The sequence below is a fragment of the Vigna unguiculata genome, chromosome 3 (genome assembly GCF_037176805.1).
Source record: "Vigna unguiculata cultivar grain cowpea cultivar isolate G323 ecotype 2 chromosome 3, ASM3717680v1, whole genome shotgun sequence".
NCBI lineage: Eukaryota > Viridiplantae > Streptophyta > Magnoliopsida > Fabales > Fabaceae > Vigna > Vigna unguiculata.
The window spans coordinates 41,550,948-41,576,616 of record NC_140794.1 but is presented as its reverse complement, the minus strand read 5'-3'; the positions used below and the strand labels follow the sequence as shown (position 1 = coordinate 41,576,616).

The 25,669-nt window shown below is 31.6% G+C and overlaps 3 protein-coding genes across 4 annotated transcripts; 1 reads left to right on the top strand and 2 right to left on the bottom strand.

Moving 5' to 3' along the window:
* Positions 1 to 5,399: 5,399 nt before the first annotated feature.
* PANK1 (pantothenate kinase 1) lies at positions 5,400 to 13,511 on the top strand. 2 transcript variants are annotated; one of them, XM_028059684.2, is made up of 11 exons: positions 5,400 to 5,545; positions 5,705 to 5,817; positions 6,745 to 6,954; positions 7,546 to 7,592; positions 7,980 to 8,096; positions 9,364 to 9,483; positions 9,578 to 9,672; positions 9,762 to 9,855; positions 10,023 to 10,154; positions 12,327 to 12,439; positions 13,060 to 13,511. In XM_028059684.2, exons 2-11 carry the CDS (start codon positions 5,733 to 5,735, stop codon positions 13,286 to 13,288), a joined length of 1,242 nt encoding a protein of 413 aa, XP_027915485.1. In that variant the 5' UTR covers positions 5,400 to 5,545; positions 5,705 to 5,732; the 3' UTR covers positions 13,289 to 13,511. The 2 variants fall into 2 exon arrangements, with proteins under 2 accessions (XP_027915485.1, XP_085526941.1); XM_085670815.1 differs by lacking the exons at positions 5,400 to 5,545; positions 7,980 to 8,096 and having other exon boundaries at positions 5,575 to 5,817.
* A 226-nt stretch (positions 13,512 to 13,737) lies between these two features.
* LOC114174950 (uncharacterized) lies at positions 13,738 to 17,099 on the bottom strand. Its single transcript, XM_028059685.2, has 6 exons — positions 16,939 to 17,099; positions 16,131 to 16,262; positions 15,896 to 16,057; positions 14,940 to 15,062; positions 14,573 to 14,716; positions 13,738 to 14,375 (listed from the first exon to the last, which is right to left on the bottom strand). The coding sequence occupies exons 2-6, from the start codon at positions 16,254 to 16,256 to the stop codon at positions 13,923 to 13,925; spliced, it is 1,008 nt and encodes a 335-aa protein (XP_027915486.1). The 5' UTR covers positions 16,257 to 16,262; positions 16,939 to 17,099; the 3' UTR covers positions 13,738 to 13,922.
* A 3,898-nt stretch (positions 17,100 to 20,997) lies between these two features.
* Positions 20,998 to 23,987, bottom strand: LOC114177887 (DC1 domain-containing protein). The gene is made up of 4 exons (XM_028063477.2): positions 23,738 to 23,987; positions 22,577 to 23,056; positions 21,966 to 22,445; positions 20,998 to 21,846 (listed from the first exon to the last, which is right to left on the bottom strand). The coding sequence occupies exons 1-4, from the start codon at positions 23,825 to 23,827 to the stop codon at positions 21,178 to 21,180; spliced, it is 1,719 nt and encodes a 572-aa protein (XP_027919278.2). The 5' UTR covers positions 23,828 to 23,987; the 3' UTR covers positions 20,998 to 21,177.
* Between the last annotated feature and the right edge of the window lie 1,682 nt (positions 23,988 to 25,669).

Genomic DNA, 25,669 nt, shown 5'->3' with positions numbered 1-25,669 from the left:
CAAAAAAAATGAATTGGGAATTGTGATCTTCATGGTATCAGAGCCAGAGCCTGGTTGACCAACTGCTTGGGCAGGATTTGAACTCAAGACCATTTGATAAAGCAGGACCTGATACCACGAATGCAACCATTCAACCCAACACTTTATCTTGCTTAATTTTCATTCCAGGTTTTACTATAACTAATACTTTGGTTATTGCCGTGCCATTTGAATTTGAATTTATTTAAAAGAAAATAAATAAAATTGAATGGGTGTCAAAGTCAAGTAAGGGATAATTAAGTGATATGTGTAATTAACGAAATCATAATTTATGTATATAAGCTTTTTTAATTAAAAAAAAAACCACTTTTAATAAAAATACAAAATGGCAAGCCATATCCCGTGAAATATATATAATTGTCTCAAATGACAACTCTTATTCCCATTAATGTATTAGATAAACTCTAGTTTCACAACCTTTTAGTGAAAGTTGCATATCATATCCATAAAATAGTTAATGATTCAGTGGACATAGTTCTTTTCAACTATCAAATATTTTTATTTATCTACACAATTCTTTACCAAACCATTATTACAAAGTTATCCATTTTCTTGAAGTTTAAAAATGTACTATTTTAACTCAATAAAATGAATATGCAAATACAGATATATGGATTCCACTAACAATAATAATAAGAAATATTAATTTTTTTAAAAAAGAAAATCTATGATTAAAATTTTATGTAAAAAAATTAAACATTTATGAAGTTATATAGTCAAAAGGAGACTTATTTACCTTGTAAACGAGAATGCTAATCGAGATGTTTATATTAATTAAAATATTATATAAAGTATATAACAAAATATTAAAAATGTACTTATCGTCATATCCTCGTATGGGTATTATCTAAAAATTAACTAAATTTTATATGAAATATATAATTTTTTTAAAGTTGGGACGTCACATTTCATTTAGTTAAAATATTACTGTAAATTGAATTGACAAGTGAAATTGTGATAAAGATACGCTAACTTATATAATGTGTTTGAGATGATAATTTAAGAGAATAATTTATTTATTTTAAAAGTTTAAAATTTTTTATAATGTGTTTGAATGAGATGATTATCATAATAAATTGATTTGCATAGACAGATTGAGAGAAGATTTCATGTTCCTTTTAAAGAATATATCGTGTATTTACAATGATAGATTTAAAAGTTTTTATTCAAAACTCATATGTTTAATATAGGGAAGATTTGAGAAGATAAATGAAAATTTTACGTTTTTGTCTTTGTTAAATAAAATAATAATATGTATAATAATAATATTAATAATAAATAAATAATATTATATATAATAATTAATAATAAATATATATACAACAATTATTAATAATAATATATGTATATAATATTAATTAATAATAAAAATATAAATATGTATAATAATTAACAATAATAATTAAATATATATAATATTAATATATTAAATGATATATTTATATAATTAAATAATAATAAATAATATATAATAATTAAATATTAATTATTAATATATAATTTCAAATAATAGTAATTATTATAAAAATAATAATAATAATAATTTAATATAATATAATATAATTTATATTTTTATTAATTATTTTATTAAAATTTATTAAATAATATATTTTAAAATTTAATATTTTTAACTAATCAAAAAATCATTTCATATATTTTTACCAATCAAGAGTATTTTAACAATCTTTAAATTCTATCTATTAAATTTTTTTTTTATCTATCACATCACGGGTATTTTAATAATATTCAAATTTTATCTATTAAATATTTTTTTAATCTATCACATCACTCAAATTAATTATTAATTTTCACAAAATTCATATCGAAATTCACTCATTTCACCCTCTAAATTCACTCCAAAAAACACACATATACATAAACTCAAATCCACACAAATCTATCTTCAGACTCTCCGTCCAAATCCATCTTCTTAAGAAAACACACCCTTAAGAAAAATGATATGTTTGGATGAGAAAATTAAAAGGAAATTGAGATTGAGTAATTTTAAGAAAATATTTAATGTAACTGAAATAATAGATTTTGAAATTCATTCAAATAAGGAAGAAAATTGAAAATTTTCAAGTTGTAAAATTGCTCATTGTTTAGGACAAAAAAAACAATCTACAAGTCCAAAAAGTCGAGTTGGGTTAGGCTGAGCCGAAGGTCGAGCTGGTTGTGCTGAAGGTTGGTTCGGACCGGGCTGAAGGTCGAGTCTGACCAGGCCGAAGGTCAACTTGAGCCAAAAGTCAAGACGAGTCGTACTGAATTGAAGGTTGGATTAAGTTAAATTAAATTCAAGAGTAGAATGAGTTTGCCGTAAAATATAAATTAAATTGCTTTATTTAAAAAAAATTAAAATTTATAATATTTCAATTACTTATTCAAACTAACTATTTAAAAAATGAAGAAAATTCAATTTGAAGTAATTCAATTATTAGATATTTCAATTTTTTCAAATGTTTAAATCTCTTATTCAAGGTTAAGTTATATAAGAGTAACAAATGCTTCATCAATGAATAATTCATACCTTTAAATTTACTATTATTATTAGTGTGTGATTACTTGATTATCCATTTAAGTGTGTCCGAATAGAATTCTCCTTTTAAAATTAGGGTCGCAAATTGAGGGCTTACTATATAGGGTCTCAATTTCTCATTTTAAAATTAGGAATGGTTATATTCATACAGTGTCCCTCAAAATCAAGCATTTGTGGATATTTTAAGCAAAGAAATATTAGTATACGTCATTAGTCCCAATATGGAGTAGTTCTTGAAGTATATGTGATCATCTGCATTGCATGTATTTGTCAATTATGTTCACTTGTAGATGATGACATTGTCATGGTTGGGAAGGGTTGTCTTAGGACTTCTTCATGTTCATATCGTTAATAACAAACATTAACATTTGTTTCTAGTTTGAAGAGAAAATTTCTATTAATCTAACTATGTCTTTTAATGTCAATGGTGTCTGTTGTCAAGTCCAACAATATAAAACAGGAATTTTATAAATATTCTAAACACAAGATGAAATTAACATATATCATTTGAAGGTAAATTATATTTACAATAATGATTTTCAAATCCAGTTAATTATTCCTTTATGGAGATATTAAATTAATGGGTTAACGATATAATACAAATCACTAATTCTCTTTTAATTATTTCTTTTATTAAATTAAAATTTTAAAATAATAATATTTTATAAATGAAAATAATTCTCGTCGAAGATTTATATTATACAATCATAATACGTGTCTATTGTAACATCCCAATTTTAGCAATCTAAAACAACTAATAAAATATGATTGTTTCACTATAATAGTCAAAACAGAAGATCCAATGTATAAAGTATATTAATATAGTTCTAAAACAGATAGGACTATAAAAGTATAATGTTCATACAAACCAACTAAAAATACCAATTCTAATTCTAAGTACAAACTACTCACTTACAATAGCTTCCATTGAAACCTTCTATCAACTTAAAAGCTGACTCCTCAATCTCCAGAGATGTCTAACCACATCTGCTCCCACCGAATCGCAAAAGAAAGACAAACAACATAGAAATATTCATATGAAAACTTAACTCAGTTTACCAATATAACAACATATAGACACACATATAAACAGAGATATAGTTGACACTAAACTCAATTATCTGGATACATGCAAGTGACATAAGATCTCTTGGTGGCTTGCACTTGTGCGTGGTTCCCAAACTCTGCAGAGTTTGACCTCAAGAGGTTATCACCCAACCACTCACAAGGTAAATCTCCTTCTCGCGCCTATGACTTGATCAAGTCCAGTGACTAGGACATTCTTCTACTCCTCACGACATAACTCATTCTACTCTATTTAAGCATTAATGATCATTAGAATGTCAGGATATCAACGCTGATAGGCTCGTAAAAAACATAGTAGCGCTCAACGCTGATAGGCTCGTAAAAACCAGCGCTTAACGCTGCCATGGTGAGGCTTAGCGTTGTATCAAATATCAACAATCACAAATTAAGGTTTTTGAGCCATCTAGACCTGTTTCATTACTCCAATTGGTACTTATACTATAGACAATGATAAAAAAGAGTTTTAAATTATAGTAGGTAGCACCAATTAGATCCATGATCCAATAACTCCATCTTTCTCAAATACCCTCAATTCAAACAATACAATCAATTTCAATTCAATCATTTAAAAGATCAACATACCACAATCACAAGCATCAATAATTCATCATAGCATATCAGATACTTCACAATTATACAAGATATGACTCATTCACTCAAAAAGCTATTAGCTTCCCTTACCTGACAAATCGACTATGTAGACTCAAACCGCTCAAAGAACACCAAAACGTATCTAATTCCACAAGATGTTCTATCTACAAAGAGAAACATCACAAGAATGAATAAGACCTACCATTATGGTCATTAATCAACAAAGACTCATACTGATAACTAAAACAATACAAGATAGTTCACATGCGATAGAAAACCGAATTAGACAAAAAAGAGGGCAAAAAACTCAACTTACGCGAACGGAAAAACTGATCAGTTCAACTTGAAGAGCTCGCTGAGAGGATCAATCTTACCGTCTCGATTCTTCAATCAGACTACAAAGTTAGAAAATTCTAGAAAAAATGATTTATAAATATGTGATTTAGAATAATGAAACTCTTTTTTATAACAATTTTATTTATATTAAAATCTTTTAATATTAAAATAATCAAGTTTTAATATTTTTAAATCACTACCGGTCTTAAAATACTATTTCTAAGATTTTACATCCATTAATAATTTAAAAATAATTACATAACAACAATGTTGAAAGAATGAGTTGAGAATCCGATCCTAATTTTTAAAAGTATAGTTTGACATTAAAAGATTCTAATATTTTTGTCTCGATTTTTTTTATTGAAACCAAGATCCGTGCAAGTCATATTTTACTTGCCACGTTTACAATTTAACTTAACTAAGAATACAATATCATTTTGTAGAGGTTTATAAATTATATCATGCTTATCACGTGTAATGATGTATCATGCGTTCCTCGATTATTTTATTTTATTTTTTTCAAAATAGACAAATAAGCATTCGATTAAAATAAAAAGAGTACATAAGACATTACAGCATAAATTACTTATTATAAATTTAAATATTTTTTTTATTAAAATATTTATTTATTCTATATGTTAGCTATAATATAATTTATAAAATAAATATTTGTTTGATAGATATTAAATACTAGCAATTATAATTTAAGTATATAAACCATTATACCAAATTGGTAGTTATGATGAAACTTGGTTGAGGTTGTTGTCTCATGGGAAAGTGTGTTCCATCCATTTAATTGATTGATGTGAACTTGTTTGGTTGGATTGTTTTGAGAACGGCGTATACCCTATAGCATCTATCTACTACCTGCTTCCTTTTCGATTTCTGTCTCTATCTTTCTCTCTCTGATTAATTCTACAAACCAAATTCTAAGAATTTTTTTTTCTGCATTCTAAGGTTGGTTACAGTTTATTATTTAATTAATTAGTTTATTAATCATTTCAATTTCTTAAAAATGTAACAATGAATGTGTAAATTGCTTTTCCGAGGGAAAGGGGCTTGCCAATCACTTATATAACTCTACTTTACTATTTATTAATCCTAAATACAACTTAGGATATTAGAGACTGAAATAACAAAAGCAATGGATCTCAGAGATGGTCAAACTCAACCAATTTTGGATCCTAACCAACCAACTCATGTATATCATCTAGCTTTGGATATTGGAGGTTGGTTTCATCTTTTATCCTGTAAATTTTTTTATATTTTGTTTCTTTTCTTGTTTTAGTGTTCAGAGTTGCCCTTTTGGTGGTTTTCATTCAAATTTAACATCTTTGCTTTGCGAAATTTTGTGGGACATACACCTTTAGGTTAAACATTTCAATCTTTATAGGGTGTTTCGTTTCTGTGTTATGGGTAGCTCATAGTGATGTTTTGGCATTGTTTTTGGTTTTTATTTATATGTCTGTGGTTGATTATTGGAAACCTTTGTTTCACAGAGCAGTTTTATGTTTTGCTTGGTAGTTGATCTAGCTGTTCAAATTCGATTGCATGGAGTTATGTTTCTGACTCCTGTGTTTGGACGGAACTCTTAATTCGTAATTTGATGCACTTGTTGATTGATTTAACTTGCTGGGAATGGAGTAGACTGTGGGATTTGTTTACTGTTGAGAAACATTGGAGATCTTCTCCATTCAATTCCACACTTTAAACCATGTCAGAATTCTGGAGATCATGATCTCTAGCTTTGAATTTTTTTTAATTGGAGGACTGCTAATCTGCATGGCGTCATGCACTGTTATTACACTGTTCTATACTGTTGGCTATTAAATTGACAGCAGAGGTTCTAAAATTTGAGTATTATTTTGATTCTGGGAATCATAGACTTTTTTAAAGGAAATATCGCTGTGTCAAGCATGATTATTTTTTATACTGACATCATTTTTCTTGAACTAAGAGGCATATTAAGATTGCAGATACATTACTCTTGATAACATATTGCAATTTTAGAAAATAAGGAATCGTGATTATTATCTTCCTTTCCAACTTTCATTAATACTGTCAGATTTCTGCTGGTTATTGTGAATTATGAAGGGAAGTAAAGCTTCCACTTCAACTGCATCTTGCCTAAAATAATATTGTCCATCTGTTGACAGGATCTCTTGCCAAGCTAGTGTACTTCACAAAAGATGACAATCATCTGGTTGATGGTGAGGAGGGGATATCTCATAGAAAGACTTTGCAGAAGTCCAACGGCCATAAGCAATACCCTGTTCTTAATGGGAGGCTAAATTTTAAGAAGTTTGAAACAAGCAAGATAAATGATTGCTTAGAATTTATAAAGTCCATGAAACTTCATATTGGAGGTGTGTACATAATCATATGGTGTTTATGGTTGACAATGTTTGTCATAGAGTAACTGAATTTTCTGCTACATGCAACCACCATGTTTATGGTTAGCAGTATTTGTTTCCTTCGGAGACTTGATCAACTTGCATACTGAATTACTCTTGACTAACAATTTTGGCTCCTTCAACCACCTTTATATGGATCCCATATTTGTTTAATTTCCCAAACTGGCTTAATAAAATCTCTTGTTCCTCTTTTTTCTAAATTCTCTTGTTCCTTCCTCTAAAATTTGCTGTACTTGTTTTATGTATAATTGGTCATAAAAGTCTGGAGTACTTGTTAGTGAGACTGTTATTGCCTTTTATATTTGTTATCCTTTGACTTTGAAAGCTGAGCTGGATCTTATTTACATATTAGGTGACAAATAAACTACACAGAATCCGAAGCCAAAGTACTCAAAATTTCAAAATAATGGATATTCTTTAAAAATATATATTATCTTACTAATATAATCCCTAAAAACATATATACCCATCTTTTATATTATCATGGTGTCCAATCCCTTTTTAAGGTCATTCTGAAATTTTTGCATCTGGTATTGAATTCAGGTAGTCAGCCACAAGAAAATCCTGGAAGTCAGCCAATAGCTGTTAAGGTAATCAAACTAAAATGTTTAAACATGTCTTTTTATGAAGATTTTGTTTCTATATCTGTCTTAAGTGTACAGATAGAGTTTTTGGGAAGAATCTTTAGATTCTAAGTTAATAACCAATTCAATCTTGGCCATGCCATGATTTGAAACAGCTTCTATTCCTTGTCTTCTGTTTTGCCATGGTTGGAAGATATGTAATTCCTAGAAGCTGATTAAATTGAAAGATTATTTATTAGTGGTTCCCAAAAGGTAACGCATGCACAGTTCAAGCTTTAATAGATATTTCTAATGAAAAATGTTCTATTCCATAAAAAACAATGTTTAGTTAGTCTTAAGGTACTTGGATTTATGTTATATACTTATTAATAATGAAAAACTACTGGTGAGAAGGCCACAGGTGGTGGTGCATACAAATATGCAGACCTCTTCAAGGAGAGGCTGGGAATCATTCTTGACAAGGAAGATGAAATGGATTGTCTTGTTGCAGGAGCGAATTTTCTTCTCGAGGTAGGATTTAACATAAACTAGTTTTCCATGTTGGTAAAAGAAAAATATTGTCTCATTTTTAAATTTCAAATTAAATTATTGAGATTGAGATTCATCTTTTCTTCATTGATTCAACAAATAGTCTCTTATGTAAAGACCAGCATGTGTATCTGACTGTGTAGCTTTGACAGTACGTACATAATGGTTAGGGACTTAGGGTGCTGTAAGGTTTAGCCCTGATCTTATTTACGTGTATGCTCACGAGATGTTTGTTATGCACAATTAGGTTTTGTAAATGGTAATGCTGTCTTAAAAATAAAACTTTCCCTGTTAGATTGAGAAAAATGTGTTGGAAGGTATTTTATGTTTGTTGATGAAGCATTAATTTCAGATAATTGATGAAATCGTGAATATTTGTGTCAGAAGACATTTCTGTCATTAATAAACACACATATTCTTTCAATTCACCAATGAATGCCTCTCGTTGTATAAGTAGTTCACCTTTTCATAGTTTTATAAATAGCTATCTTCAAGAAATATGTAACCAGTGGTTGTGGGAGTAGCAATGGTTATGGGTTAATAAATTCATAAATTTTTTGAAAATTTTCAGGACTTTGTATTAAGGGTTTATATTTTAGCTCTTGTCATTGTCATTGGCGGCTAAGTATGAAGTGTTTATATTTAGCTCTTTGTCATTGGCCATGTAAGAAGTTAACTAGGTACAAGGCTGTTGTTTGAAAAACGCCTTGTTCTTATTATTCCAACTGTGCAGAAGATAATATCAAACCAAAGTAATGAACTTTAAATGCGGTTATCTTGTGGTCTGTCTTTGTAAAGTAGACTACACCATTATGTACTTTTTATTGAGATTTTGAGAATACCATTTTTCAGTTGGCTATGAGTTTACTATCCAAACCGCATATGGGGTAAAATAACTGTCTGCTTTGAATGTCAATTCCCCTCCAGGAAATGAAGCCAAAAACTTCAGTTTAGGACTGTTGTACCAAAGCTATATTTTAGTATACTTTTCTCTCTGTAGTTAAATTTATCTTTTCTTCTTGTCACTGCTGCCGTATGAGAAGCCTTTTAAGGCATGTGGTATATAGATATACCTTTCACTGTCTCGTTCTTGTAAGGAAATGGTACAGCAATTTCATTTTGTTTCCTTTTGATTTGCGGCTTTTGCTCAAGCACTACTCCTTCAGTTTTCTGTAAAATAATTCTAGAGTCTTCATACTCAAACACCTTGATAATTTCCTTGTATATGTCTTTGATCTACTTTCAATAGGTGGTCCACCAGGAAGCATTTACCTATATGGGCGATCAAAAGCAATTTGTGCAGATTGACAAAAATGATTTGTATCCCTATCTTCTTGTTAATATTGGGTCTGGTGTTGGAATGATTAAGGTAGTTTATCATACAAGCTGCATTACTTCAATTTGTTTTCAAATATGCACTCTTTTTTAGACGCTAAAAGTAGTATTTTAATATTTTCATAAAGGTGGAAGGAGAGGGAAAATTTGAGCGAGTTAGTGGAACCAGTATAGGTGGAGGCACTTTCTTGGGTTTAGGCAAACTTTTGACCAAGTGCAAGAGGTGGGTTTTTCTTTTCCTGAAGCTTATGACCTATTATTGACTTCTATATAGATCACGTAGGATTACCATTGGTGTACTTCATAATTCAGTTTCGATGAGCTGCTGGAATTAAGTTATCGGGGGAACAACAGAGAGGTAGATATGCTTGTGGGAGATATTTATGGTGGAATGGACTATTCTAAGGTATGACTGGTGAAATTTTGTGTCCCTTTTCCTGTTTAAAATTATATGACAATCATTCTTCTGTTACCATTTGATGACTCTAAAAGTGATGGTTTCAAATGGAGAATAATATTATCTAATTCTAGTGATTATTTGCTGGAATGTATTTTTTCTTTGATTGATAACAGATAGGTCTTTCATCCTCTGCAATAGCATCTAGCTTTGGAAAGGCAATTTCTGATAATAGGGAGCGTGAGGATTACAAACCTGAAGATATTGCTCGATCTCTTCTAAGAATGATCTCAAATAATATTGGACAGGTCAGTTGTGTACTATAGATTTGTAGTTAGACGAACACCACTATGCACTACATGATGATACTAACTATACGTGATATGTATATATCTGTGTATAGTACATCTAGTGGAGTAAAACATCATGGCAAAACTCCAAACCAGCAATTTGTCTTCATTTTCTGCAACGATTTTCAATGTTCTCTCTGCCTCTTACTATCTTTATAGTAGTTGGTTAGTGGAGGATGTCTTATGCTTACCCCTGGTGTTATTTCATTTATTAACTAAAAAAAGTGATTAGTGGGGCGGTCTAGACGCATCTCATTGAATATATGTGTACTAAATAATTTTGCAGTCACTGACAAGCTCTTCGTTTAGACATTAATGCTCGTTATACTCTTTATTTTTTCCCTCCCATTTTTGCTGCTGATGCTTTAAATGGAGTGCTTAAAGTCTTTTGGATTCAACTAGAATCGAAATATTACAATTCTGCAGAAGGACTTATCTCTGATGTAAAAAACTGGAAATTATTCCTCCAAATCTTCCACCGGAACTTTCATGTTCTTCATGGAATCTCCTCGCTTCTAGTACCCTTTTACCTTGTGAATGCTTAAATATGGACTACTCCTGACAACTGAATAATTTTGTACATTCCATTGTTTCCTCCCTTGATTTACCTAATAACGGAATCTTTTATTGACTCTATAATAGATAAAGTTAAAATAATAATTAGAGATTTATCTTAAGCCAAGATGCCACCTTGCATTTTAATGACATTTTTTTTCTTTCTCTTTTGGTTGGGGGATGGAGGGGCGGTACGTAATAAACTTGTTGGAGATCCACGTCAACTACACACCTCATCTTATAAGCTGGTTTTGTAAGATTGATTTAGATTCAAAGTCCATTTCTTAACCGGGTATTAGAGTCATGTAGAGTCTATCCTAACGACGTTTGTTGTTTGTTGAGTCTATTGTTCCACTGCTATTGAACCCCTCATTAATGTCTAGTTCCACACTCGAGATGTGTATACATTAACGTTATGGGATGTGTGTTAGAGATCCACCGTGTATATAAATAGGTGTAAACCTTATATTACAAATTGATTTTGTAAGGTTGAGTTAGCATTAAAGTCTACTCATAACAAAACTTCATGGCATATGCACAAGGTCGTATCTCAGCTTTAGGAAGGGAAAAATTAAAAATTGTTGGAATATTGGATTTGCTTAACGAAGAGCAGATTAAAATTTGATCATATTATTTGAAAAGGAAACGGTACAATTTATAAAACTTAAGAATAATTTCCCACTAACAACATGGTTCTAGAAAGAAGCCATAAAAATAGAGATAACAAATCAAATAAAATTGACTCCTTAAAACTAGGAAAACAATAACAACTAAAAATAATAAATTCTTAAAGTAGACATGTTTCAGTCCCAAGCATTTCACTAACAAATGTCAAATAATTCATGCACAAAAAATTTATAGAAGTTGCTGTGATCCTATTAATCTGGATATTGTTTAGATTTTGTTGATATTTTCGAGATAAACACAGCATATACTTAACAAGAATTAGAAAATGTAAACTGTTTCATTAAATTCTCATTCTTTTCCTTTCAATTAAATTTAAATTTGAGGTCCAAGACCCACCTCGACATATATTTTCAATGGTTGGATAAAAGTTAAAACCCATTGTAAAGCATCGATAGTGAGGATAAATGAATACTTAGATCGGTTAAGAAATCCCTCTTATATACGTAAAAATAATTGTCACGTCATCTACACTGTAAATCTTCTTCACTGGCTGATGGTTTTGTGTTTTAGGAAAGGATGGTTAGATAATAGAATAAGGAGTCTTATTCATTTGGGCATGTGTACTTGACCTATATTAGTAGTAGAAATAGGTGTCACTTCTTGTATTGTAACACAATTTGGCAATAATCTCTCTCCATTCAACGAACTAACGTAATATCTACATGATGCAAAGTTTCAATGCAAATGTGGTTAAGGTGGAATATTCATTTTATAAGTTCTTCATGGACTTAACATTTACCACCGTGTACATCATTCTTTGTAATAGTTATGATGTGCCTTTTCTTTCATTGTTCCCAATCTTTGACATAAGATCATGATAATATTTATCTCATCCTAAATAGTGAAATTTATTTAGGATGATTTGTTTATTCTGTTGTTTGCTTTCAGATCTCTCACTTAAATGCCCTTCGCTTTGGGCTGAAGAGGATTTTTTTTGGTGGATTTTTTATTCGGAAGCATCCTTTTACTATGGACACATTATCTGTTGCTGTTAATTTCTGGTAAGTGAGAAGGACGTTCCTCCACCCTACTGCAAACCATGGTCTATGTTGAGGGACATGGACTAGTTCTTACTTTTAGAATTTATGTGCTGGCCATGTCCATGAGTGTGAGGGTTATATATATATATATATATATATATATATATATATATCCTTTTATTTGCCTCACGACATGTTCACCTCTAACAAAAGTCATGTCATTGCTGCTGTCGTAGACTGAAGTTCATCTCTTAAAAAACCTTATTAGTTTTGAAGATGTAGTGCCAAAGAAATACTAGTCTCAAACATTATATTCAGAATGATCAAAGGGAATCCTAGAAACATAAGCATTTTCTATGTTGTTTGTTCCATCAACAAAAGCACGTGGATTCTTAACTTTGCATTATTACCATGTCCTGATTCCTTTTGGGTGGGAGGGAGGGTGTTTGATGTGGGCAAGTGTAGGTTTGCATGAGCATGGTGATATATTTATAGAGTTGGGACATAAAATTCAGTCACTGTAATTTCTCACCGTGACTATAATGCAGGAATGTTTGATTAGACTTCTGAGCATGCTTGCTTCTGGTACAATTATAAAAACAAAAAGCAAAAGCATTTAACCCATTATATAATCTTTTCAGGTCTAAAGGTGAAGCTAAGGCCATGTTTTTGCGGCATGAAGGGTTTCTAGGTGCTGTAGGTTCTTTCATGAGTTCTGATAAACATGGTCTGAAGGAATTATTGGCCAACGAAGTGGTGCAAAGAAGTCCCAGCAAGTTATCTTTTGCCGTGGATAAAACATTGCGTAGTTTACCAGATGGAGAGTTTAATGGAGATGAGAGTATAGAGTGCAGTGTATATGCAGCTTAGATGAAGCAATTTCTCGTTGCTTCCACGACTTGTAATTGTAATGTAGTTTTATTCTGTACAATGGTCGGAAGTAAGGATTATAACTAGTGATTATTGGCCTAGAATTAAAGCAAGAGGGAAAATTAGAATGACAACGAGTTATTTTTCAGTTTCTATCAATGAAATTGTGTTGTATAACAAAACATGATTTGTATGAATACATAAGGCGAAGCCATGTTACTCATTTAGTGAGATACATTTTTTCTGTTTGTAGTAACGGAAAATTGTACATTTGGTGCTCTGGAATTTATAATCAGGTCTCTCTTATAATCAGATCAAGAACTTGGGAATCTAAAATCAGGTCTCTCATATAGAAACTATTAAGTCGTCCCTTGAGAACTTTATATTCAAATGAATTCAGCAATCTAAGATCAAGAAGCCTCGCTTCAAAAAAGAAGAAAAACAGGAAATAATGAAAAGAAAAACAAAGTTGATGATTTGCCATGGAAACTCATCCGACTGAAATGTGATGCAATGAGCTGAAATTAGTGACTGTAACATTGTGTTATAAAATGCATGCACTAGAATTCTTTAAACTGAACTACATGTAACAATCTATATCTAGTGCTTAAAAAATTAAACAAACATAAGAAAATCACTTAGCAGTCAGCTGTTTTCTATGACTCCGCTTAGCATTTTTTCTACGCAAAATCCATCTTTCTTTAATGTCATTTGAATAAGCAACCAGATCCACATTTTCACCAGGTTTTCCTTGCAGCTCCTGTGTCTTAGACTTTTCAGCCTCATACCCTCCTCTGATTCTAGCAGTTTCTGCAAGCATATCATTTATAAGCATCTCAGTTGTCCGGGCAGTAATTCCTCTCAAATACCATGATATGGGGGGAGGAGGAACAATTGCTGGCTGGAGTATTTGTTCCAAACTAACTTTAGATCCTATTCTTCCTTTGCCTCTTGTACATGCATTATAGTCTTCCTTAGTCATAGGCTTAAAGGGATGGCACATTGCTTCATCAACAAATAAAGGCTCCACCCTCCAGCAGCCCTCAAACTTTTTCATAAATCCAGTCTTAGTTTGCTTGAATTTCATCTGACACAATTATTTAGCAGTATGTAAGACACACACCTAAAGTTCTAATTTCAACTCAATAAATATATAAATATGCATTTAAGAAAGGAGTGTTGGAATGAAGAACTGTATAACTACGGTGAGTTTGTGTGCCTTGATAAATTACGTGCAACAAATAGGAAATCCATCAATTATTTAAAAGTGGGATAGATCCTTACAGAGTGGTCTTTCCTGTTTTGATCTACCAAGACATTAATCGAAATAGTCCCGGACCACCAAAGAAATTTCCAAATGGCTGCTTGGTCAAGATCAACCACTTGCCTATGACCCTCATCAACCAAAACTTTTCTGGATATCACTTCCTGACAAAGAAAGACATCACCAAGTTGAATTGAAGAAAAATGGCACACTGCTAAAATAGTGGAGCAGACAGATTATACAAGCTAGAAGTTCAGTAAAAAATCTAGGCCCACGAGGAAATAGAAAGTTGCATCAATGGTAACCTTCAATATTTTTGAAGTATTATTTTGAGAAAGGTTGTAACCAAACACATTAATCAGAAGTAAGGACGATAAAGTTACTTACTTTGATATTTTTGAAAACTCTTCTATTATCAGGATCTGTCACTATATTATATACTGCATCAGGGGGCAACCCAACATCAACTTCTACATTGAGGTTGCAAAGAGAGCCTTTGGGAACAGTGACCTGCCAAAAGGAATATTACATTACATATATACTCTGAACATAGACAGATATAGATATTTCCTTAATTACTTTAAGTTTGACAGACTAGATTTCACATCCACTAGGATCCAGCAGGCCTAAATGAGTTACCCAATTCCTTGTTTGGTCAAGCAGTTGATCTGCCATACGTTACTAGATGTTATCAACAAACAAAGCATCCATCTTGAAAGAGTAGAGAAGTTAACAACAAAGTATTTTTAAAATCTGAACAGAAAAGAATAAAAATAAGGTTAAGTATATTTTTAGTCCTTGAACTTACATGAGAAATTAGAATTCGTTTCTCTTTCAAACTTTAATACATTTTGGTTTCCAAACTTCAAAACTGAATGAAAACACTTTAATACATTTTGGTTTCCAAATTTCAAAACTGAATGAAAATAGTCCTTTTAACCTAATGCCATTAATTTTTTTGGACTTGTTAAATGGTGTTCCAGAATGACATTTCATCTGGAACATGTCAACATAGTACAAACAACAACTCAAACACTATCTTAAAATGCGTTTGACACGTGAAAAGAATTTAATGCAGTTAAGTTAGGAGGACTATATTAATTTATTTTGAAAGTTCGGAGAACAAAATGTATCAAAGACTAAAAACCTATTTAACCTATAAAAATACCTACTAGATACTTAATTTCTAAAATCTTCAAAGTACCTGAACAGGTTAGAAATACGTCTAAGGTAAGCTAGTCTACATAAAGTCTGAAGCAACTAAAGTCCACTTATTATTTGTTTTATTAAGAAACCAGGATTTTCGAAAGGAAATCAAACTTTCACAATTAGTTGCTCCTCACCTTTACTAACGGTGACCTATCAACCCAAGTTGGATTTTCTCTCCACGCTTGTAGTTGCTCATTCAGTTCAGCTTCAGAGTAACTGAAAGGCTTATTGTCAATTTTTTGGGCAGATCTCACCATATTCATTCCGTCCTGTTTAGCTAATGTACTCAGCCGTGCCTGTAGTCAGAAAAGAAAAAAGTATTATACCAGGTTCCTAGTAAATTTCTAAGCCACAGGATAAGTTATTGACCTTAACAACACTTTGGAGCTGCACAAAAAATTTAGATATTGCAGGATCCAGACCCCTTGGGAACCCATTTTTCTCATTCTTCTTGACATTTAAGCCGAATTTTGTCATCTGTGATTCACCCATCATAAGAACCTGGAATTTTTCACAAACAGTTGAGATTCATATTATACATTCCAAATTACTATTTTCTTTAAGCCAATTTGAAGCCTGCCTCTTCGGACATTCAAGGTTCCATTCTATCATTATGTTCCAAACTTGATGGAGGTTAAACTATTGCCCTTTATAGAAGCTTTCTCAGGATCAGTAACAAGTTGCTTCACAAGTTCTATATGCAAATAGACATACAAAAGAATATGTTCCAGTGGAAAAAGCTGAAATTTTTCCACGGGTGGCCACATTCAACTTTTATAAAGAAACTTCATGCAAGTCACTAGTAGTGATCAGCATCAGAATACAAATGAAAAATTAATCGCATACAAAATCTAAAAAGATGTGATCAACCAGACAAAGAAGAAAATACAAAATAAAAAGCCACAATCGAACTAAACACCAATGGTCGATGCATAAAATTTTGCAGAATACTCAAGACGAGGAATTGAACTGAACCCCAATTCATAACCAGCAAGATCCATCAGAAAACACAACGAAGAGGCAAAACACAACAAAATCAGATTAACGAATCAAGAAGCAGAAAGGAAATCCATTGGCTCTTGAAACTGTAATAATGATGATAAGGGAATACTGAACTGAAAAAGAAAACGAAAAAACTATTTCTTTATTTTCTTGGAGATATTCAAAGTGAACTCACAGGGTAAAAACTATGATCACCCCACAGTATATTCCTTTAATCGAAGCCCAGATCTTTGCTTGGAAATTGGAAATTGGAAATGGACAGTGCTTTATTTATTTTTCTTTATATATGTTTTGTTTTTCTGAAAAGTATGGCACAGACGGTGGGGAAAGAGGATAAGAGGAACACGTGCACCTCATGTTCAACTTCACTGGTTGACCCATCAAACACGAGTTCAAATCAAACAACCAAATTTGACCCACTCAGAGGAATATAATTTTTTTGCGTAAGGAATTGAAAAATGTATTCAAAATGTTTTACAGTAAATTATACCAAATATATTAAAAAATTTAAGATACTTTATTTTGTATTCCAATAAAAAAAAATTAAACATTGAGATTATTTATTTAAAATTTGGCCAATTTTTTATGTCAACTTTCATTTTGAGATTTATTTTAAATAATTCTCTCAGAAAACGTGTTTGTTGAGTACCTTCTTTTAACAAGTTTATGTTAACTTTCCACTATTACGGATTTTTCGCATAATTCTTCCAAAATAATATGTAACTGAAACCAATAATAAAATAAAAATACATAAATAAAAGTTAAGGAAGGAAACACCCGATTTAAAAATAATATGAAAGATTCATTTTTAAATGTTAAAAGAAAACGAATAGTTACGAAAATTTGAGCGAATAATCCGATTAACGATAAGTTTGTTTTGAGATTATGCATCGACGTAAAATTGGTGCACTTTATTTAAGAAAGTACATGACAACTGAACTGATGTTCATGTATAAAGAAATAATCTCAATCATAACATATTATTACTGAAAATAGAGGACAATTATCTTGTCTTAAATTTCTTTTTCCATGAAATTTAGAATTTATGTTTTCTCAAAATTTTGACTTAAATTTCATTTCTTAACTTTAAAATTTTAGTCTGAAAATATAATTTTATTAGACGTTTCAAATACGTTTTGGGATAGTATTTAAGTTATTTATATCGTTTGACACATCTTCGTTTTAATATTACGTGTTTGAAACGTCAGATAAACTTTATAAAAAATTTGGTTTAAAAAATTAAATTAAAGCATTTATAAAATTGAGAATTAAATTGAATCAAAATTAAAAAAAAAAAGACTATTCGTTTTAATATTACGTGTTTGAAACGTAAGATAAATTTTATAAAAAATTTGGTTTAAAAAATTAAATTAAAGCATTTATAAAATTGAGAATTAAATTGAATCAAAATTAAAAAAAAAAACTAATTACATATTTGACTAAAAATGAAGAGATTTAAAATATATTTAACATAATGATCTTCTTGGCATATGTCGATTGTGTTCTCAAATGTTGTGACAATTAATAATATGAATTGCTTTTTTTTAATCTCTTTTCTATATTAACTGATTTTTTGGTTTTATTCTTATAAATACAAATGGAGTAGTTAATGTGATAAAAAATCATAAATACTCCTCTTATATAATTATAACATTATAAAAATTGATATATCTTTCTTTATATATTTTTTATAATTTTAAGATAAAATTTGTTTTATATATATATATATATGTGTGTGTGTGTGTGTGTGAAAAGGATTTACTTTTTAATACACTTTTTTTCAATTTTACTTTTTAAATAAATTTAATTTTAAATTAAAATAATTATTTTAACATTTTATCCTTTCAATAAATATTTTTTTATATATAAATAATTATTTAAAATTATTAATTATTTAATAATAAAAAAGAATATATAATTTACTTTTTTAAAATTAATTTTAATAAAAATTATTTCGTAATTACTGAAACTTTTAATTAAAGTAAAATTGACACTTAACATAACATAAATTTTAAATTTTATTATAATTATTAAACAAATCCGATATCCTATACTCAAATTCTAAAGATTTTTGCATGATAAGAGCGGAAAAGCAATATCAATTAAATCCAAAACTAATAATAATTAAATTTATTAAAAAGAAAACGTGAATTATATGTGTATGTATAAATACGGCCACATAAACAAAATGGAATCTCTGAAACAAACAAAACAAAAATGCTGCTGAGTGCAAAAGATGTTGGGCAAAATACAAATAAGACTAAACCAGAAGGAGCTGATGAATTCAAGGAATGGAATTTCTTCCTGCACCCCATATTTTCTTACTGTACATCATAAACAAGTTTCTTACTGCACCCCATATTTTCTTACTGTACATCATAAACAAGTTTCTTACTGCATCCCATCCTATTTTCTTCTTCCATCTCCATCTTCATTTTTACCTTTATTCCATCTTCTTCTTCCACCTCCATCCCCATAATCTTCTTCTATCTCCACCCTAAAAAATATTCACAAGTGTTCACTAAAACAAATAAAAATGTCATAATAATATGAAGTGTGAGAAAAATAATAAAAAATAACAATAAAAAGACATGGAATGTAAATTCCAAATTTTACAATCTGCGGGGGTGGAATATAAATTTACATTCCGAATTATATAACCTAAAATATTTATGGATTACACAATCCAAAACTATAATTACAATAAAGATATAATTGAAATGTTAAAACATATGGTATGCAGGAAGAAAATATGAGGGTGTAGAAAGAAAATATGGGACGTAGGAAAAAATTCCCTTTTAAGGAAAAGGGAGCGGATGAGTAAATGACCAATAACGAATGGCCCTGGGTGCCTGGGTGTATCGAAAGAAATAAAATGAAAGGGAGTTCCCACCTCCAATCCAGAACATACTGGGCTCAGTTTTCCTTCTCTATTTTAAAACAAAAACACAAACCAAGCCTCATTTATTCTGATCATCGGGTATGTCTTCCTGCACCCCCTTTTCTCTTCCTGCACGCTATAAAATTTAAATTCCCAAACTATCCCTTTAAAAATATAAAATTCTCTGTACTTCTTTATTATTAATTTTTTCGGATATATTTCAGAAATTATTTTGACATCTGGAAATGACTTTCAAATATATTCGATCCATAAAAATCTTTTTATATTTTAGAATAAATGTTACGAAAAGTATTTCTGAATCCGAAGAAAATATCTTTTGGAATATTCGGTTCAGAATATAAAAATATTGTCCGGATTGAGTATTTGTATTTCAGAAATAATTTCCAAATTAAAAAATAAATTTTCGGAATGTCTTTTTTGAAATGTTTAAACAATAGTCTTTTCGAAGTGATGAATCCAAAACATATGCCTTTTTTTTCTTTTCTTGTTTGGGTTGAATCTCTGGATCATCCCATCACCGTAACATGTTTATCTTCCTTGCTTTTGTGTTTTCAAGTTATTTCTTTGTTTCTTCTAGTTCCTTCTCCAGGGACTTTTGATGCATTGAAGATATACTGAGAAGCATTCACTCTTTTAGAATTGAATTTTAGTGGTCTTGTTATCTCCAAAATATAAAACTAAATAATCATAAAAAGTTAAAGAAGTGTCATCAAACTAAACACAAGGATTTATATATGTTAAAGAGTCTCGTTACATACCTATTTTTTTTATTGCATTTTTTTTGGATGTATTGCCTTTGACATAGAAAGAGTTTTGTTTGGGTGTGATTCGTCTTTATTCCATCTTTATAATCTTCTTAGTTGTTTCATATCCTTCTTCTCAAATTCACTACTAAATAGTGATTTCAACCTCTTCATCTTAACCCCATTATCAACATGTCTAATTAAACCAACAGGTAGATGAATTAACCATTCTCCATCTTCTTTGAAACAAGGATCATAAAGATACCCTCTCAAGACAATAAACTAATAAGATATCTATACCACTATTTAGAAGATTATTCTAGCCCGTACAACAACAACCATCAAATTAACAATAAAGCCCCCTGCAGCTTTTGTCACATTCAAAGCCAAAATTATCCCCTGCAGCTTTTTCTCCAAATCAGGGAGAGTTCACACACATGAATAAAATCACAATTTAGGCTACTGTCTCCATCGTAAATTTTGCACTCAAGTCATGTCTCGCGTATATGATATCTTTGGAATATTGAAGATTTTAATCATGTAGAAGTAAGTGCCAACTTTAGAACAGTCAGATTATTCAAAAGAAGAATTAGAGTAAACTATAATACCATATAGTAAAGACCATAATTAACACAATACAACATCCAAACATTCCGATTATTCTGCATAACTCAAAAGACACGCCACTGCTATCACAAGCAGATATGAATATTAACTCATCAGAAAGACCTTAACAAGTAATCATCACCAAAAGCTTGACAAGCAGATTTCAGACTTTTTTGCAGACTTCTGCATCACAAACCCATCCATCTTTGGACTTGTCTTCTTCCTTAACGTCAGGGTCATCTTTGCTTCCTTTGTCCTCCTCCTTCAACACACATTTTGGATGCAGATCAAAGTCACACTTTTCACAGTAATACGACCATGCGTGGCCCTGTTCATTGCATCCATCACAGTAATACACCCTGCGGCGTGTCAACACAAGCTCATGCTCATGTGTTTCATGTGTCAACTTCTCAGGCCACCCCTTTGCAATCTCATCTTCTTCTGCCTCTAATTCCTTTATTTTCTCATCAGTGAAAGGGTATGCACGAGCACCATATTGCAAAACCATATCTCGAGCCTTAGTTGTCAAAGTTCGGCCATTTGATCCAATAGCCACAAGCATGGGGATGCCAGATACCCTGAACTTGCGACTCAAGAATCTCTTCCTAGAGTCGCCAAAGGGAAGTGCTAACCATGGCATTCCTCCAAAGAATTCATCAAAGGAGGCTTGATCTTTGTCGCTGGAGATGAAAACAACTTCTAAAGCATTGCCCTTTGCCTTAATCTCATGATATGCATCAACAAGTTTTGGAAGGAATGCGCGGCATGGAGGACACCAGTGTGCTGAGAAGTAAAGCAGAACGGTCTTCCCATTTAATTCGGACACAGGAACCTGAAATGGGAATCGAAAATATTAACTTGTTAATACCAAAACAAAGAGAATGAGAGGAAGATAAAATGAAGGGAAAGAGGGAATGAACTAAACATAATTTTTGTCATAAAAGGTTTTACCTGCGCCCCATCTTTGCCAATGACAAAATCAAGATCCTCAGACACCAAAATTGACTCAAGGGTTTGAGCTGCCTCCCTGGCCTTCAAAATTTCATCAAGCTCAGCAAACTTTTCAGGAGTGAAAGGGTATGCCTCAACCCCATGATCCTCAATAGCCTCAGCAACATTAGCATTAAGAGTTTTCCCATCAGGCCCAATGATAACCAAAGTGGGGAGGGTTGAAAGCTCAAAGTACTGAGCCAGCTTCCCGCAGAATTTGTCCTTGAAAGGCAAGGATAACCAAGGCACACTTCCCAATATTTCCTTAAATGCTTCTTCATCTTCATCTAAGGGTATCAATACAACCTCAAAGTTCTCCCCCCTGGCTTTCAGCTCCTCATAAGCCTTCACAAGCTTTGGAGTAAAGTCACTGCTTGGTGCGAATGAGCTATGAGAGAAATACAGCCCAACTGTCTTGCCCTCAAGCTCAGAGACAGGTACCTATGTGCGTGCACATGAAAGGAAAAGTCAAATTCGGAAATGAACAATGTGTTTTTGAGGTAAACAAACTATCAAGCATTAACTAACGGAAACTGCTATCTCATACAAACAGAGTGAAGTTGCTAGCTTACATTGTTTCCATTGGATGATATAACAAAGTCACGAGATGGAGAGATCAAGAGTGATCTCACGGACTGGTTCCTCCTTGCTTCCTCTTCCCGATCTCTCAATTCTTGGATCCTTGCTGATGTAAAGGGGTATGCTTCAACACCATATTCACGTACAATATCAACTCCATCTTCAGTCACAACTTTGCCAGTTTCATCAAGTAACACGAGATTGGGAATCCCCCTCACTTGAAACAATTCATCAAGGCGGCTGCGTGTCTCTGAATCAGAAAATGGAATTGCAAGCCATGGCATCTTGGAAAAGTACCCTTTAAAAGCCTCGTCATCTTCATCAGCCGAGGCAAAAACGACCTCAAAGTCACCTTTTGACACAACCTCATTGTATGCCTCCACCAAAGTTGGCGTGAATTTTCGACAGGGACCACACCAGGATGCCGAAAAATATATACCAATTTTCTTTCCCTTCAAGCTCTCAATTTTCACCTGTGAATTCCAAAATAGAGCATATGAAACCACAATTTTCAGTCTATACGAAATAAACATGATTTTTCTTCATTCAATAAAGCTATCACTTCAAAATGATATGAGCTGCAATGTCCAAACCAGAGGTAAACCCAGTCACACTTGGTTCATTAAAATGACAGCAATTTCTAACAAAATGGAAATACCATTCCTTTCATCAGAATGGAATGAGCAATTACCGTTCAAACCAAATCGGTCCTCATTTTTTAAAATCGAATTAACCCATCTTTCAGCCTCCACACCCTCCCAACAGAGACAGAATTCAATTTAACACAAATCGAATTTTCGTTTGATTCAGCAGCATATCTGACGCCAACTCTTAATTCCATTTCACATCAACAGAAATAACATATGCACAGTCAAGTCAACATCATATGTGTGTGTGTTAAAAAAAACCGTTACCCACGCCACTGGCCAATATCTCATGAAACCCATGAATAATCCCTTAACCTTCCATCACGTATGATCGAAAAAACAATACTGAAACTTCAGACAAAATGGGTTCCCCAAAACAAACCACGATAAAAGCAGAAACAATTAAAGTTAAAAACAAAGTAAAGTGAGGGACCATTATGTCTGTCTGATGCTTTCCAAAACAATCAGAAAAGGGAAAACTTTTAAGAAGAGTTTGGAAGATGTTACCTGATCGCCGTTGTTCCTCAGAAGATAGTCCCTTTCGGGTGAAGAGAGGAGAGACACAACATCGTGGGTGACATCCGCAGATACTGCCATCTTAGTCAGCGGTGGGTTGTAACTTAGGACAAGCACAGTTACAGAATGAGAACAGAGACAACAGAATAAGCGTTGATGCCTATATTTATAGAGGGCACAGAGAACTTCACAAAGAGATGGAAAAATTGCCAGCTTTCTTCATATTTTCTTTGAGAACAAGAAATTAAGTTTGTTTTATAGTAGTCTTAAAATAAAGCTAAATTTTTGGTTTCTTATCCGCTTAAAAACCGTGTTTTTAACTCGTGTTGCTCCACGTAAGAAAATAGAAGTAGTTTCTTATTTTTAAGAAAGTGTTTAATTTATAATAGTATTATTATTGTTTTCTTTTAATTTACATAAGCACTGTTATTTCTTCTATCTAGAAAATTGTATTCTTATTTATTATTAATTTTATTTTTCATTTCTTATTTTTTATTTTAGTTGTAAGTTAATATTTTATCACTTTTGTATCAGAGCCCTTACTTCAATTGTATTATTCTACTATGATCATATTATAATAATATTATAATAATGTATTACAAAAATTTTGAGTATATTATGATTGTCGTTAATCGAAATTTTATGTAAAATGTATTCTCAAAAGTAAATATAAACTATGATGGTATGAAACTATATGTCTAAGTAAATTTTGTCAGCTCATAAAAAAAAGTAAATTTTGTTGAGAGAAAGAACTCATTTATATTTTATCAAAACTTATTTGATGTACTAATTATGCATATCTCAACTTAGATCGAGATAATATAAAAAGATAATTGATTTATTTAAAAAATTTAATATTTTTATTTATTAAGATGATTTGTTTGGATAGAATAATTAGAAATAATTTAAAATTAAGAAATTTTGAAAGATATTTCAAATGAATAAAATAAAAGAATTTCAAATAATCTCAAAAGTATAAGAAATTTGAAATTTCACTCTATTTTACTCCACTCACAAAGGTCAAGTTGAGTCGATCTTGACTGAAGGTCGAACCGAGTCAGTCCGAGTTAAAAGTGAGTCGAGTTTGTCTGGGTCGAAGTCGAGCTAGTCGAGTCGGTCCGTGTCGAAGGTTGAGTCAAGTAGGCTTGGAGTCGAAGATTGAGCCAAAATGAGTTGGCTCAGGCTGAAGGTCGAGCCGAGCCAAATCAGCCTGAGTTGAAGGTCGAATCAAGCTGAGTCGGTCCAAGCCGAAGGTCAAACCGAGTCGGTCTAGGCCTAAGTCGAGCCAAGTCAGACTAGGCCAAAGGTGGAGTAGTGTCAACTGGGCCGAAGGTCGAGCTGAGTCGACCAGACCAAAGGTCGAGCCAAGTCAATCCGGGGTAAAGGTCATGTCAAGTCACTCGAGCCAAGATGGCTCGTGTTGAAGGTCGGGCCTAGTCGACCCATGTTGAATCTTCGGGAGTCGACTCGTACCGAGAGTTAACACGACTCGTCCCAAATTGAAGGTCGAGCAAACTCAACTTGGGCTCAAGGGTAGAGTTGAGTTTGCCCTAAAATAGAAATTAAATTATTTTCTCCAAACAAAAAAGTGAAATCTAAGATATTTCAATTACTCAATCCAAACAAACTATAAAAATATAATGTAAAACCATGACAATAAAAAATGAGATTGAGAAGTTTAACATCTTATTATGGAAATTAAGAATGAAGGAAATTTTGATGAAAGATAATTGTGTAGATACAATTAAAAGAAACTCCATGAACATCTAGGATGAAGATATTACCAATTTTCACTTAGTAACAAGAGATGTGGTTTTGCATAAGGTCATGAAAAGAACATTATGAAGGAGATTTGAGATACTATGATTAAATTATACGAGATTTAGTCATTTTATATAAATATTCCTGAACATTCTACAATCT